General features: G+C 37.0%; 3 protein-coding genes across 3 annotated transcripts; 2 read left to right on the top strand and 1 right to left on the bottom strand.

The window, feature by feature from the left end:
- Positions 1-1,394: 1,394 nt before the first annotated feature.
- Positions 1,395-14,181, top strand: LOC108134529 (guanylate cyclase 32E). The gene is made up of 23 exons (XM_017254875.2): positions 1,395-1,827; positions 7,128-7,261; positions 7,350-7,461; positions 7,854-7,928; positions 7,999-8,106; positions 8,158-8,281; positions 8,749-8,898; positions 8,963-9,071; positions 9,775-9,859; positions 9,950-10,102; positions 10,204-10,356; positions 10,421-10,602; positions 10,844-10,952; positions 11,036-11,102; positions 11,161-11,258; positions 11,311-11,621; positions 11,735-11,904; positions 12,309-12,498; positions 12,562-12,702; positions 12,767-12,959; positions 13,018-13,224; positions 13,583-13,741; positions 13,798-14,181. The coding sequence occupies exons 1-23, from the start codon at positions 1,678-1,680 to the stop codon at positions 14,179-14,181; spliced, it is 3,564 nt and encodes a 1,187-aa protein (XP_017110364.1). The 5' UTR covers positions 1,395-1,677.
- LOC108134531 lies at positions 5,232-5,997 on the top strand. Its single transcript, XM_017254877.2, has one exon. It carries the CDS (start codon positions 5,306-5,308, stop codon positions 5,930-5,932), a length of 627 nt encoding a protein of 208 aa, XP_017110366.1. The 5' UTR covers positions 5,232-5,305; the 3' UTR covers positions 5,933-5,997.
- Positions 14,182-14,525: 344 nt separating the features above from the next.
- LOC108134530 (homogentisate 1,2-dioxygenase) lies at positions 14,526-16,979 on the bottom strand. The gene is made up of 8 exons (XM_017254876.1): positions 16,910-16,979; positions 16,008-16,277; positions 15,748-15,934; positions 15,574-15,694; positions 15,369-15,499; positions 15,020-15,301; positions 14,781-14,962; positions 14,526-14,713 (listed from the first exon to the last, which is right to left on the bottom strand). Exons 1-8 carry the CDS (start codon positions 16,922-16,924, stop codon positions 14,582-14,584), a joined length of 1,320 nt encoding a protein of 439 aa, XP_017110365.1. The 5' UTR covers positions 16,925-16,979; the 3' UTR covers positions 14,526-14,581.
- Between the last annotated feature and the right edge of the window lie 262 nt (positions 16,980-17,241).

Below are 17,241 nucleotides of genomic sequence, written 5' to 3'. Positions count from 1 at the left end.
AAAATACAAATTCAAGTTTGTTTAAATTTATTTGATAAGGGGTTCCTTTTTCAGTAAAGAAAACGTGTTAAAAAGTCTTCGAATTCAAAATAAATAATATTCAAATATATCCTTAAATTTAAATAAAATTTAGATCAGTACGACAGTTTGATAAAAAGCATTAAAATAGCCCAAAAGTATAAGATACCTAGAGCCTTAAAATTCTAAACCGTATTGTCAAGGTTATGGAGCAGCATGCGATGGGTATTGTCATTCATTTGCAAATTACCTCTTACAAGGCAATTGAAATTAAAAACTTGAGACAGGTGCCAGGAAAATGGAAATGTGATGGTAAAACGATATGTAATGCCATTTGCAGAGCCTAAAGAAAATTCAATTAGAAATCGAAACCAAATGTACAACATAATTGTACAACGCAATTAATGGCAATAGGCAAGACCTCCAAGTTATAACATTCTTTGTTGCCACATTTCTACCGGTACCTGGCAAAATGTAAACTAAAACATTTGCATTTGGATTTCCGGTTAAAAGGCTCACCCAACCGCCTTTTGGCAAGCTAAGTTCGGATTACGTCTAAAATCGCCGCCAAATTTAGCAGTTCGCTGTCCTTGAACTTGAATTTCTGCGACGCAACACGATAAAGGGTGTCCTTCATATTGAAGAAATATATTTCATTTATTTAATGCACGTTAACTGGTTTTTGTTATATATCACAGACAAATTTGTTAAAAAAAACAACGGATAGCGAATTTTATTTCGTTTTTAAGAGTAGCATTTACATCAAGCCACTTTTAAACAAGGACTTCCCCTGAAAACAAACTTAAGCTTCTCGTATAGTAGTGCTCCCACACTATAAGGCAAAGACTTCCCAAAGCCTATTACGCAATTTATCAAATCAAAAACAAAAGACAAAGCCCATAATTGACTGTCAGATTAAATGCATGAGGAAGTATTATTGCCTAGATGGGTATCGGGAACACGGTAAACAATGTGCTCAACAGGAGGGAAGCTAAGCGACGTGACGTGACATGACCGAAACCCGAATTCCGGTGCTCTGGCAAGTCATCATTGGGATCACTCTAAACTTGAAACGAATGATGAATGATTTTTGGCTGACAACAGGAACAAATAAACAAAGTCCTCAGCATCCTGTTCGACTGACCAACGGCAACTGGGCGAAATGCCCGTGCTGACCCAGCCGCCCACTTGTACCGTTTTTGATCCGCAGGCTGTGATGATTTTGTCATTCATAGACCACTTAGATTTGGCGCGTCCTTCCCACGCACTGCTCCTTTACCGAACCGGAACCGAAACGAATCCTGCCGAAGGACACGAAGGCTATAAAAGCAGGAGCCACTGCCAAAACGAATCCAGTCTGCGACAGACTACGGGCGTGTTAAAGTGCCGGATCGGAGTACGGAAAAGCGGAGCAACAAGTTGGAATTCAGACTCTGACATACGCGCACCTGTTGGGATTAAGGCCATGGGGATTGACTAAACAAATGACCATCGTTCGTTGGGGCAGCTGCAACTCACAGGACTTTCAGGATCATGTGAATATCCCTGGCCATTAAGTGCTCCGCAGTCAGTGCTCCGTAGTCGGGTTGTCAAATTGTCAGTGGGCCGTGTCGGTGTCAGTGTCAGTTTCGTGCAAATAAAACTTTATTGCCTTTGAGGATGCCACGCTTTTGCGCCTCCACCGCTGCATTCTCCAGCATCCTTGTCCTTCTCGGCTGCCAGTGGAGCAGTGGCAATCCCTTGGCCTCCATGCGTCGACTGTCGGACACAATAAATATTGGATTCCTGGCTGAATACTCCCAGATGCGGGTGAGCAAACGGGGATCGCGCTTTAAAGTTCCAATAGAATTATCAAACATAATTGTAAACTGCTGTCTTGGATAATTATGCGTGTGCATGCATAAAACATCAACCTGTCACATTTGCAATTCAAATGCCAATCTCTTTGTGGGCCACAAGGCAACGCTTCCTGACCCAAAAATATCCAGAAATTTATGGCTCATCATTATGATTGAGGGACGATTGAGCTGCCACAATCGAACACATCATGTCTCCCCTGAGCCATTTCACCACAATACTCTAACAATGACGGCGGCGTTAAGTAGTTAGAGTTAGGATGTCTCAAGACAAGATATCTCAAATAAAATGTAGTAATTTTTCCGGGAACCGTATTCATTATAAGTGATTGCGGCATTCTTGGAAGAGATTTTTTTGCTAGCTTATTAAGAAAATCAGCCCAAACCAAAAACGCCCATTTAAAACAAAAAGTTTTTAAATATAAAATAATAAAAAAAAATGGTTAATTGAAAATTGGGTTGGGAATGAAGTTCTAATGCCAATGATGTTTCGTTATACCAATCAATTAAATTAAAACAAAGGAAAATGATAAATAAATTGTAACTAAATCGAAGTTCAACAAAATATAATATCAGGGTATTTTCTCATTGGACTCGTTATCTTGTTTTGATTTTCATATGTTTATTAAAGATGATTGACAGCGGTCATCTCGTGTGTGACATGGCAAAAATAATAAAGGAGACACATAAATATTTTTTTTACCCTTGATAGGGCAGTAATCCGTTAAAATCTACTTTACTTTATCTTATTCTGAATTTAATTGGGACCGTGAAAAATAGGATACGACTGGCTTATATTTATTTGACTGACTGCAAAACGATGTAAAAAGCTTAAAAGCAAATCCGTCAAGTGTCCTTCTTCGCATCGTAATATGACCAAAGCCAAACAACTCCCAGTTTTTGTGGCGTTTCTTTTTGGGTTTGCGAGATATACATAAATAAACGTGGATCATCGAAATATATTCAGTTTTTTTTAAGCTGACAAGGGTTTTGATAGCCCCACATTGAAATTATATTAAAAGAGTTATTACATTTATTTTATTGTTCTCTTTTTTACTAGCAACTCGTAACTTTATTGATATTTTGGCAAAGGTACTTAATTAACTTTGTTAATCTGAGAATCAATTTTTTTTGGCATTGCACATTGGCAAAAAGTCAACTTATATCACCAATATTCTCTTTTATTTGCATTTAAAATTTTTGTTTTGTGGAACATTTTGTTTTTTCCATACGGCCGCTTATGCTTGCTTGAATTTCCCTTCAATGTAATATAAACGAAACAGGCAAAACAAAAATATTTATCAGTGAAGATGTCAATACCATTCCTTTTTAATTGCTTTCCGTAAAGGAGGAAAGGGTTGTCTGTTTCTTTTTACAGGTATAAAATGGTTATTTGTAATAAGCAAAAACACTCTAAAACGGGGTTGCTCAAATGGAATAAAAGCAATATAATTACGCAAAGCAAGGAAAACAATTGAAATCAAAAGGTTTATTAATTGTTGTCGTAAAAGAAATTCGTTTTGGCATCATTAAAATAGCTTAAGATGAAGCAACACAATTTCTCTGTCTGCCTTTTAAGCCCTTTAAAATGGTTTGTTATTGGTTAAGGCGTAATACCTTTACAGCACAGGACTTACAAAGAGATTTTTATTTAACTTTCAAATTTAATTACACTATAAAATTTATTTGAAGTCGCCTTATTTTTATTTGATTAATTTTGCAATTTAAGGTTGCAAGGTTCAGTTTCAAAGCCCAGGAACTATAACGACAATTTTTGCTCACGGTTTTTTGGATGGTTGGCGCTTCCCTTCGCCTTAATTAAAACCAGGGTTCTGTTACACAGAAGGGTGTTTTATTATATCAACTTCAAGGAAAAATATTTAAAAATGGTTTAACGTTTACATGTCTACTTTGATTGCAACCATAAGCTTAAACCTCAACTCAACAACTTTTTCCTGTTACTATGACAGCATCACCCTTAATTCGTGTACGACATTTTATTTTTCTTTGCCAAGTAGAATGTAAGAGTAAGCCATCTACTACAAATAATATTCGAAAGGTAATTGCCACATGTAATTAGTTACATTTCGATGATTTTTTTTGATAATTAACAAAAGCTTTACAACGCAGGGTACAGAATTGGTTTTATTGGTTTTCCCATTGCCATTTGCTGCTTTCCGCCCAATGACAACTGTCTAAGTGGATTTTTACCATCAATCCCAAAACATTTAATGTTTTCTCCCAGACATTAAAAAAACATTTAATAATTTTTTTATCACAGATCTGGTCTTTAAAGCCAAATGTTCAATCGAAACACGACTTGAATGAGTGAAGTAAAGTAATTCTAAATTCTGACCCGTATCAAAACCACTTCCATGTGTCTGAATCATTTCCCGCCTACGTTAATTTCGCAGCATGGATTTTAAAACACATCATGGTGCTCAAGCTGAATTAAGTAGGCCTATGACAGATTAATTAAAAAATTCGAAATGAAAAAAGCGATGAATTTAATAACGTTTTAATTCCTTTTTTTAAGGGATAATGGAATCCAGTGTATGCAATTAAGAAGAAAAGAAATCTATAAACACTTTGTACAAGTGCTTTAAATCACGTTTAAATACAGATTTCAATGGTTACTTTCCTGCTTTTCCCGCCACAAAGTGATTTCATTAACTTTTCAGTTGTGTTATTCTTGCGATATTGGTTGCGATTTGTCATAATTTTATGCTTTGCTTATTGGCAAGCGCAGTCAACCATCAAAAAGCATAATTTGATGCTGTTTAAATATTTAAATTTGTTTTCATTGGAAATGTCAGGAGACAACCACAAATTAATAAGCAACTTAATTGATTTTATTACAGTATTTATGTTATTTCCATTTGGTTCACCAACTTTTATTATCAAAACTACCAATACTAATGCTTGATTAAGAAGATTTATTTATTTTTTAATTTTATTTTTTATTTATTGATTTATTTATATATTTTCATGATTGAGTAAAACCATGTCATATGGCACAAAAAGGCTAACCAGAATTTGTATGCCTTATGTAAGTAGAAAAAATATAAACAAATTTAAAATGATTTTCGATTTAATGATTTGAAACCCATCAAGACGAATTCCTCTCCTCTTCACAACATTATTTTTACTTAAATGGATTCTTATAGTTATTGTTTAATCTAGAATGTCAATTTATTCTTGATTTCAAAGAAAGACAATTTTTAGACAATGTTTTTGTAGGTTGTTTTTTTCCCAGTGAACCATGTTTTGCCTATGGCAATTTGATGAACGCAAAACTAGTGCATTATTAAAAATTGTTCCATTATTTGATATATTTTTTCAAGCAACACTTTTGTTTACTGTTTGGCCTAGTTGACTTGAAAAAAATTAATTTAAATAAATTTAAATATAAACTAAAGTTGATCCACAAAATGCGTGATTATATTCCTAAATTTATACGTTCGCATTGCTGTTTCTGGGTATTCACGGTGCTGCAACTGACCTTGATGCTGTCGATGTTGGAGATTAAAATCCAAATTGACCAATCGCCGGAACTTCAGCGACCTCTGACCCGCGTTTACCTGGTGGTCAAGCTGAGTGAGTTGGCCTGCAGTCCACTGCTCTCCGGATTTGCCATGGGTGCCATGCACTACGGGTACGGTCTGATATACCTCCGCACCAAAGGGCCTCTCGGAGGATTCTTCTCCAGACTCGGGATGGCCGGCCTATCCGTTTGGCAGCAGTGCAGTCCCGTGATGCTCCTGCCCTGGTGCATGAATGTGGTCCAGGGACTATGCTCCTTCCCAATGCACCTGTGGAATTGCCTGACCAAGGAACCCTGCCTCGAGGCCGACCACTTTCTGCTGTTCGCCATCTTGGCATTCTTGTTCTGGAACAACCTGCTGATCCTGGCGGTCATTAGCTTCGTTGTGGCAGTGAAACTCAACCTCCGGATGCTGGGTGCCCGGCACATGAGAAGCGCAAATCACGAGCTGCAGGCCTATGCCCAAGCTGTCAACGAACTGCTCGGCTTTGAGATGATAGTGATGCCCGTGTGAGGGCAAATGGATTTAAATGTCAGCCACTTATTGAACGAATTGCACATGTTGTTTAAACTTCTAAATTATTGGGTTTTTTTAAACTATGGTTCTTAGTGAAAGCCTCCGTAAAAGTTTGCTTATTAATGGGGGACAAGAATAGTAATAGATAGACGTTTAAAAAAACATACTTCAAACTAAGTATTCCCCCTACAAAACAAGCAATGTTTAGATGGCGCCATATGTCGAACTGCATAGCCAACACTAAAAGCTAAGTGCGTGCAGCACCCCCACCTCCTGCTAATAGTTCTTTGGTTCAGTCTCTCTACTGCACCGATTACCGGCAGAGCAGCGGGCGAACGGCGGCAGAGGGGCGGCAGACAACTTCATTAAATAATAGCTCGATTTTTAAAATTTGTGTGTTTACCAATAGATATGACCGAAACACACACACAGAGTTCAACACCTACGGTCTATCATGTCTCCGAGTGACAGCACAACTTTCACGATTTGTTTTGAAATAAACTTGCTGAAATCTGCATGCCAAGTCCCAAATCTCTAGCTTTTAAGTTTGGTTTTAACATTTCATTGAATTTCATTGTGAGAATTCCATACTCAGTTCTAGAGTTGTTTATAGCAAGATTCTGAAGCTCTTTTCAAAGTAAATAGTTTTTAGCTATAGCATTTATTAGAGTAAGCATTTGTGAGTCCATATTGTCCTTGCAATTCATCTTCTATTGTATTGTATTTACTACATACTTTTAAACGTATTGTAAAGCCTTTTAAGCAATAAATTCTAGTTGGCTTAATTTCTATCATTAAAAATACATTTCTCATTATTTAATGTATACCACTAAAAGATGTAATTTACCAATTTTAAAGTAAAACCCCTCCAAATGTTAATTTTTGAACTTACTTGGCAGTGTTATTTTTAGTACTGAGTAAATAGAAGCGGAATATATTTTAAGTATATTTCAGTTTATCTCAGCTGCACCTCAATTTATTAGGGGAAATTCTTAATTTATTACCCACCGACAAGAAGGCAGCGAAATGAAAACATTAGTTGCTTTGCCTTGCTTTGTTTTCAGTTCCTTTAGCAATGGCATAACATGCATAAATTAAGTGCCACTATGCCGTGGGGATCTGATTCATGTTTCCTGCGTAATTATCCACTTCTCATCGCTGACTTTACATTGCCTTTCTTGCTTTACACCAGGTGACGCTGGGCGGACTGCCACTTGCCATCGAGGATGTGAACAAAAACCCAAACCTGTTGCCGGGCAAAAAGTTGGCCTTTAAACCTGTTGACATTGGCCACAAAATGAGCGCCTACCGCGTGAAGCCCCTTAGGTAAATCATTCAATTGCCCTAAAAATAAAATTTCTCCTGCATCGCTTTCACTCCGAAATTGACCCGTTCTGGGCGCTCCCGTTTCCAGGGCGATGACACAGATGCGGGAGTCGGGCGTAACCGCATTCATTGGCCCGGATGAGAGTTGCACCACGGAGGCGCTGCTGGCCTCCGCTTGGAACACTCCAATGCTTTCCTTTGTGAGTAAACGTAGACCCATTACACCAAACTGGGTCACCAGTGTGCAATTCAAGAGTCGAACACATTGGCTTTCACTTGTGACAGACCATTTTGTTACAGCTCAAGGAAGTTACTTCTACCGTAGCCCCGTAGGGATTGATCCACAGTTTATTTGCACATTGGCATAAAAAAGTGCAACAAACGCTGGTGACAAAATGTCATTTGCATACCAAATACAGACAAACTAAATTGTTGCGAAAAATAATGGCAAAGATAACGAATTTTATATTTTTCTTTATTTTTTATGACAATTACTTTTGATAATACCAATTAACTTTACTGACAATTCATATCAACATACTTATCTGCTTATCTGCTACTTATCTGTTTGATTTTGCTTTATTTAATTTAGAAATGCTCCGACTCAATTGTCTCGAACAAAAGTACATTTCACACCTTTGCACGAACATTGGCTCCGGCCTCCAAGGTAATTTCTAACAATAAATAACATAATTACAGTTGTTTTGGTAAACACAATTTTAATATCATACTCAAAGGTCTCTAAGAGTGTTATTAGTCTACTGAACGCCTTTCATTGGAATAAATTCTCTATAGTTGTCAGTTCAAAACCCATTTGGGGCTCTGATGTTGCTCGGGCCATTCAGGTAAGTCAGATGCCCTGATCATTGCAACTGATTTGAGAATCTGCCTAACAGGAACTGGCGGAAGCAAGGAACTTTACCATCAGCCATTTTAAATATATCTCTGACTATATACCGACCACCAAAACCCTTTCGCAGATAGATAAAATTATTGCGGAAACATATTCAACAACTCGAAGTAAGAATTGGTCTTGTTTTTATTGTTTTGTATAAACAGTGCGTTAAACAACTAAATTAAATTAAATAGAGTTTAATATAAAACTGTTTCAATAAAAAAAATAAACCTCTTTAACACAACCATTTTATGTAGTCATATGTATTAAATACAAAACAACAATTTATTAAATATTTAAAATTGTGTATGGTATCTGTTTTAAAAAAGAGAAGTAGCGTTAAACCATAAATTATACTCCCCCTTTAATACTCCCCCTTCAAGATTTTTGTCTAAATCCATCTTAAAGAAAAAAATATTTAACGAAACATTTTAAAATATTTTCTGTTATTAAATAAATAAATAAATATAATAAATAAAAAATAAATATGTAGGTATCTACTTCCTGTAGATGAAATAAACTGTTCAAACACGAACTGTAAAGTGCTCTGAACAATACTGTATTCCCTATTTTAATCGAATTTTCAAAACAGTCTATGTGTTCATTGGGGAGCACATAGCCATGGTGGACTTTGTGCGAGGCCTCCAAAATCGGCGGCTCCTGGAAAGCGGGGACTACATTGTGGTTTCCGTGGACGACGAGATCTACGACTCGAATCGGAGGGTTAACATTATGGAACGTAGTAAGTGCATTGTGCGGATCGGCGGTTCGGGATAGAGTTCTAATGCATGCACCATCTATTCCAGATTATTTAGACCCTTATATTAGAAAAGAAAAGAGCAAATCACTGGACAAAATCTCATTTCGTTCAGTTGTAAAAATAAGCATGACATATCCACAAAACCCCCATATTCGGTAATTTATCTGACTCTAAGTTATCTAACTGTGCGTATTTTTGTTGCGTCTTTTTAACAATTGTTACTCGATCTTTAGGAGTATGATTTTCCAAGATCACTTAGATTTTTTTCTTTTGGTCAAAGTAGTGATCACACTCATAAAAAAACGTTGATTTTCGCCTTAGATAATAGGGAAATTACCTTTTCGCTTTCAACAGAAACTTATCACCTTCGTTTTAATACTTTTTCATAATTTTATCTTTCTTGAAATTAAATTATCACCTAATAACGAAAACAAAATTAAATCATTGATTAAAAAAAGTTTTTGTTCCTGGTATTCAATTTTATTTCTCGAAGGGATTTTTTGATTTTCTTAACTATTTGTTTATCTATTTAACATGTTAGTCACTTAAAAAAAATGTTAATAATTCATATACATTCATGTATATTGTACACTTCTCTTGAAACAAGACATAATTCTAGACATTAGAAATTTATTTTTATGAGTGTGAAATTGGACATGTTTTAAAAGTATTTTCGCAACTATAATTATTTTATAAATATAAGGAACACGCGAATAATTTAAAACCTTGATATTGTTTATGCTGATTTCCCCTTAGAAACATTAAATTATTTCACGTTAATTATTTGCATGACAAATATATATTAAAAATTGTGTTTTGTAAATCAGTTCATCTATTTGTATATATTTATGTTTGCAGCGACATTTGTTCGAAAATAAAAGATTATGCCCGAAAGACTCCGTTTCTGGTGCCATATCATCAACGCGTCTTCGACAACATATCGGTATGAAAATCTGAGATTATTAAGAGCGCTCGTTTGTCTTAAATTAATTACATTCCTAATTATCTCGGTGTTTTTTTTTTTTTTGTATAGGTGCCCATATATGGTCTACATCTTTACGATAGTGTAATGATCTATGTGCGAGCCATTACAGAAGTTTTAAAACTTGGCGGTGATATTTACGATGGCAATTTGGTAATGAGTCACATTTTCAATAGGTCCTATCATTCAATACAGGGATTTGATGTGAGTACATACTTAGAGGCTTTTTACTGTGTATGAAAATCCATTTAAATATGTAAGCAGAAACACATATGAAACTCGAACATATTTATATGCTTACAAAGGTCTACATTGATGCTAATGGCGATGCTGAGGGGAATTATACAGTCATAACTCTGCAGAACGATGTGGGCAGTGGAACCTCGGGCGGATCTCTGGCCAAGATGTCCATGCAGCCAGTTGGGTTCTTTGCGTACGATAAGAACTCCCTTATACCGGTCGGTTTACTATAAGCACTTTAAATAACAATACTGAACGTTATTTATTTGAATTAACCCACAGGAGTTCCGCTACATAAAGAGTGATAGACCTATCCAGTGGCTAAATGGACGTCCTCCGCTTGCCGAACCTCTCTGTGGTTTTCATGGCGAACTGTGTCCTCGAAAGAAACTCGACTGGCGATATCTGTTAACTGGGCCATTGTGTGCCCTCGTCGTCGTGGTGGCCATGGCTCTGCTAATCAAGTATGATGAATTCTTTTTAGGCTGAGAGGGTTATATGGGTTTCAAAGGCCGACATCAAACACTTTGTTGAATTGCATTGAGTCAAGCCTTTTTTGAGTTAGTTTCTACACTTTAAAAATCAAATTTAAGAAAATTGCAAATTGACTAAGCAAGTTAATTTAAAAAAAATGTTTTTTTTTTAATAGCAAAGAAGGGTCCTGTTATCTTTAATTCTTTATAATAATTTTTTTGTTTTTTTGAGGCATTACCGCTATGAACAGACACTGGCAGGACTTTTGTGGAAGGTGGACATGAAGGAAGTTACTGTCATTAATCTCGGCGAGTATAACAACCCCAGTAATAAGAACATTGTAGGTATCGCTTTATAAAAAGCCAATAAAATAACACTAAGAAAAATAACTTAACTCAACTTATTTCTAACTTAATATGTTAGTTTCAAATCTGCCGACAAAGTATTTTAGTGGTTGGTGAACCAAACAAGAGGTCCTTCACAAACATAGGTAAGTGGCAATAGATTCGTATATACTATATAATTAATGTGTATTACCCAATGGGCAGCTCTTTTTCGGGGCAATATTGTGGCCATGAAAAAGATTCACAAAAAGAGCGTGGACATTACCCGTTCCATCCGCAAAGAATTGAAACTAATGCGAGAGGTAAGGATTGCACATTTAAGTTATACAATTAAACCAAATGTTTTTATAAAAGGTGCGGCATGAGAACATTATAAACTTTATTGGGGCCTCCACCGATCACGGATCGGTGGTCATCTTCACCACGTACTGTGCACGAGGCAGTCTGGAGGATGTTCTGGCCAACGAAGACTTGCACCTGGACCACATATTCATCTCCTCCCTGGTCTCCGACATCCTGAAGGGCATGATATACCTGCACGACTCCGAGATAATATCCCATGGCCAACTGCGATCCAGCAACTGCCTCATCGACTCCCGCTGGGTTTGCCAAATCTCCGACTTTGGACTCCACGAACTAAAAGCGGGTCAAGAAGAGCCCAACAAGTATAGCAATTTTTCCATATTTGTTGACCATATAATTTTTGTTGCTTATTGATTTTAGTGTACAATAATTTCCAGTTTATATATATTTTGATAACAACCTAGTCTATTTACAGGAGTGAATTGGAACTAAAACGTGCCCTATGCATGGCGCCAGAGCTTTTGAGGGATGTCTACCGACCTGCACGCGGCTCCCAGAAGGGAGATGTCTATTCCTTCGGGATTCTCCTCTACGAGACGATTGGCCGCAAAGGTCCTTGGGGAGACACGACCTACTCAAAAGAGGGTGAGTTAAAACAAAATTTCCTACTTAACATAAATATAGAATGCTTTTTTTTGTTTTTATTTTATACTCAAAGAAGTATTATGAAATTGTGATTTATGATTTATGATTGCGATATTTTTTGACTCACAATATTTCGCATAAACACGAATAACTTTTTTGTGCAGTTTATTAAGCTATATTTATTAAAAATATTAAAACATATTGTTTTTTAAATTTTAAAGTTAATTAAAACCTTCGTTAAAGATTTTTTATTTAAATACAAAGGTAAGCAATTTTGTAGAGGAAATGTGCTGATGGAGTTTGCAACTATCAATAAGTATAGTTAATCGTATTTAACTTTGGAGTATGTCTTAAACATTTAACTAGTTTTTTTTAAAATCTTTAATAAATATATTTGTTTGCAGAAATTATTGAGTTTGTCAAGTGTCCGGAACTGCTGCAGCACGGCGTATTTCGTCCGGCTCTTACGCACACCCACCTGGATATACCGGACTACATACGTAAGTGTTTGTGTCAGTGCTGGGACGAAGATCCGGAAGTCAGGCCCGACATCAGACTGGTGCGTATGCATCTGAAGGAACTCCAGGCTGGCTTGTACGTTCCAAAATTTATATATATATAATTATTTTAATTTAACTTTCCTAAAACCCCATCCAGAAAGCCCAATATATTTGACAATATGCTATCGATAATGGAAAAATATGCCTATAATCTTGAGGGTTTAGTTCAGGAACGAACTAATTTACTGTATGAAGAGAAAAAGAAAACAGACATGCTTCTCTATCAGATGTTGCCCAGGTAAATGAGTATAGTTAAAAACATTAAACAAATAAATACACATTTGAAAATCAATCTTCTAAAGACCTGTAGCTGAGCTCTTAAAGCGAGGGGATCCTGTAGAGGCAGAGTGCTTCGACTGTGTCACAATATTATTCAGCGACATTGTGGGTTTCACTGAACTCTGCACCACAAGCACACCATTTGAGGTGGTGGAGATGCTGAACGACTGGTACACCTGCTGCGATTCGATCATATCCAATTACGATGTCTACAAGGTTAATTACGATCCTAACAGGAAATTACGAGTGATTTAAGGGACAATCTTATTTTTAGGTTGAGACAATTGGAGATGCTTATATGGTTGTATCCGGACTGCCGCTGCAGAACGGAAATCGACATGCAGGCGAAATTGCCTCTTTGGCTCTTCATCTCTTGGAGACCGTGGGAAACCTCAAAATCAGGCACAAGCCCACCGAAACTGTCCAGCTTCGAATTGGAGTCCACTCGGGTCCTTGTGCAGCAGGAGTTGTGGGTCAGAAGGTACAGTGATGTTTATTTATCTGTATGCATAATGGTTTATTTTAAAGCTCAATATTGTTTGTTTTTATAATCTTGTATCCAATGAGTTCTATATAAAAGCTAAAAGGTATTTGAAAACCTTTTCCAAAGAAATTTTCATATTAAAGCTACAAACAAAAGTTTATGTTAAAATTCAAGGGTTTCTAAAAAAAAATGTAATTTAATTTAATTTAATCATTTTTCTTTAAAAATGATAACAGCTTATCTCCCTCGTTTTATAAAATTTTAAAATTAAATATGGTTATATACTTCAAAGAAAATTAAATATAATGTACTTAAAGTCAAATAAGTCAGGCTTATGTCCATAAATAATTCTCAGATGCCCAGATATTGTCTGTTCGGAGACACTGTGAACACAGCATCCAGAATGGAGAGCACCGGCGAATCGATGAAGATCCACATATCCGAGGCCACCTACCAACTTTTGCAGTTAATTGGTAGCTATGTCTGCATCGAAAGAGGTCTGACCAACATCAAGGTAAGTTTAATTGTCCAAATATTTTAGCAGATCATAAAATGCATATTTAACTTAAGGGCAAAGGCGACATGCGAACCTATTGGCTAACAAATCGTCATCAATCCGAGCTAACACCGGATCTCATCAGTACCATGGACACTCTGGATACTGGCTACTGTTCCGGCGGAAGGGAAAATATGGAGCACTCGCAATACACACAATATTGCAATCCAGCTCAGAATAACTACCGATTGGGATCCTGCAAGTGTGATACCAAGTGTTTATATAGCCGTCGATCGGACGACAATGTGACCAATTCTAATGGCGCTTCAGAGTTTCCGAAGATCAGTGAGCCGACGCAGGTCAACTGCAATCAATTATGTATTTGTCGATTAAACAGCAGCCAAGTGTTCAGTAATCGAATTCCTCGATCTGCTCCAAGCATCACATTTAGACTGTAAGGGTTTTGTTTAAGATATTTGAAATGTTGTGAACATCAAGCTAGAAATATGTACTGGCGTCCATTAATGTTTGTGTATTGTACAGTGCAACAACCACTTAAATTCTAATGGCTGACTGAATTTCTATTTAGGAATATAATTGCTAATAATCTGCTTTAATTTTGATTGTTCAATACAACAATACATTCCCAAAGATTTCCATTAACTTGTAATATTAAAAGCAGGCCAAAGTCCAGTTTGTCCGTCCAGTTATTAAACTATCTTCACAATTAATCAAACATAGAAATTCAGTTCGCCAAGAGAGTTTAAAGAATGTGTTCAAGGTAAATAATACTTCAAATAAAAACGTTTAATTATGAACTTAAATGTTCCTTTAATATGGCTGTAAATATTTTAATTTTTAATTTTCAGTATTTTCGAAATTATTTCTTAGGGCCTGCCAGCATTCATAGTATGCAGCATCCAGTTTTTGACAAGTTTCCTCGCCCCATTTGGTCACAGCCAAACTCAGAGAGGATTCGAACATGAAGGCCTTTAAATTTGAATTAAGATGTAGGTTTTGCAAGACATATTTGAGATTTGAGATTGCCCAAACTTACCTGTGTTCCCTCGGCCACGCGTTCGGGCACCAACTTTGCCTTTGAGGCGCCATCAAAGCACTTGACATCCGGACCATGCGGCGTCATAATCGAATGGAGAGTCGCTCCTCCAGCAGCGAAGCCATCCTCCTTGGCCTCGTACTTGCCCAATATCAGGCCCATGAACTCGCTCATGCAGTTTCCTAAAAAATACATACACATTCAATTGAAATAGTACTTAAGTCTATTACGAATCTTACTGTGATAATAGGGCGGACGGAAGGTGTGCTCCTGTACGGACCAGCGCGGTGGAAAGATCACAAAGTCGGCTATGGCAGTTCCAGCTCTCAAGCTGGGACAAGTCAGCACGGTAAAAATGCTGGGGTCACAGTGGTCGAAGCTCACTGAGTTGATCACCATAAACTTGGACAGATCGTATTTGAAGGGCACATAGTTGCCATGCCAGGCCACCACATCGAAGACGGTGTGGTTTTGCTGGGCCACAAAGAGGCTACCCTGGAATTTCGATATCACCTGGAAGTCTTTGCAAAATATATAAATATGTTTTTTTAAATAAGTTCTGGATTTAAGGTGTTCTATAATATCTACCTTTTCCATTTTGATCGTCAAACCAGGCCACAGGTGTCTCAAAGTCCCTGGGATTAGCCAAGCCATTGGCACCGATGGGACCCAGATCTGGTAAGACAAAGTGACCATCATAGACCTCCAGGATATAGCCTCTGAATGGAGAAGAACCAAATTCATACAGAAATAAATTTCGGGGCTCTAAAATTATACCTAAAATTATACCCACCTGGAAGGGGAGTCCACATTAATAGCAAAACGTATACCCTGAGGTATAACGCAGATTTCATTGGGAGCCACAGTCATCCTTCCGAGCTCAGTGGTTATGTCCAATACTCCTTGCTGTGGAACTAAATAAATATGTGATAACACTTGGTTCAACATATAAAGATTATATTTATACCAATTAGGAAATCCCCATCGCTGTTGTAGAAAGCAGAGCTATCCATTGAGGCATTGCAGGAGTAGATGTGAATGGCAAGACCATGTCGAGATCTGGGATCGCCAGCACCACAAACCGTATGCAAACCTTCCACAAAATCTATCCTCTTTCCCTGCTCTGCTGGCAAATCAAAGGGTTTCCAACGGAGCTAAGCAAAGAATTAAGCCATAAACTTTTGTAAAACAATTTATTTTAATGATTATTTTAATGATTATATCCACCTGATTGGGATTTGGTGGCTGCTCATCCCAGTTCTGTCTGAAGTACTTGGCTCCTTCGAAGGGTTTGAATGGCAGGTGCACGGCTGAGGGCAACTTCCTGTACAGCCAGGTGCGCACATTCTCGGTTCTGGGAGCCGTGAAGGCACTTCCCGAGAGCTGCTCAGCGTAGAGCTTGTAGGGGCACACCTGAGGTGAGTTCTGGCCAACCGGCAAGGAGTTGGGATACCGCTCGTCCTCCGAGGAGAAGTGAGATCCGAAGCCCGAGAGGTACTAAAATGTTAAAGTATTTTTATACTTGTTATGTTAAAACATCAAAGTTATAGACTTTTTATTTCACTTATTTTTGCCAACTGATAAGACTGATTGTTATAAAAGCAAAACACAAGATAAAAACTTCTTATAAAATGCTAAAACCAAGAGAAGAAAGCATATTTGCATACCCAAGAATAAAAATAGAAATCTTCGTTATCTAAATAACAACAAACAGTGCACTAAATAATCAGGCATAAAATTATTCAAGTCGTTAACTTGTTTTGTATATATGTATATATATATATATATATATATATATATCCACCAGAAGGCACGCGCTAAAACAACCCGATTAACCTGAATCGGAAAAAATATTGATTCAAGCTAAAATTGCCAACTCAGTGTTATAACTTTGTGTGACAGTTAACTTTTCTTATTAATTAATATTGACAAAATTCTTTAAATTCACTTAGCATTCGAACACTGAACAATTTGATATATTTTTAATTTTACCAGGCAAGTTCAATAATTAGCTTTTCTTAATAACATTCATAATTTCTTTTCATTCACTTAGCATTTGAACACTGATCACTCTTACAATTTGATATATTTTTAATTTCATTTATATCTTTAGGCAAGTTCACGATTACCTTATATTGCGACATGTCTGATCCTCCGGCGTTTAAAACGATCACTGAAGTTCGAGAATCATGGGCGACCCGTATTTATATATGCTCGATCTAGTCAGTCCACTTGTGCTCCAATGCTAGATAGCGAGTGTTTTGAATACTGGCCGGAGAAACTAGTCTCCGATAAAAAGGCCGGACCCCTAAAATGTGCCGAATGATACGAGAGTTGACGAGACGAGAGGTAAACACCTGCCCTCCAGTTGTTTATGCGTGTGGATTGTTTTGATTTTGTTACCAACTAAATCGTACCACTAAAACAACTGGAAAGCATACGTGATTTACTTAGCATAGCG

Source organism: Drosophila elegans, unplaced genomic scaffold, assembly GCF_018152505.1.
Source record: "Drosophila elegans isolate 14027-0461.03 unplaced genomic scaffold, ASM1815250v1 contig_814, whole genome shotgun sequence".
NCBI lineage: Eukaryota > Metazoa > Arthropoda > Insecta > Diptera > Drosophilidae > Drosophila > Drosophila elegans.
Note: the sequence above shows the minus strand (reverse complement) of the source record. Positions and strands in the feature narration are given on the sequence as shown.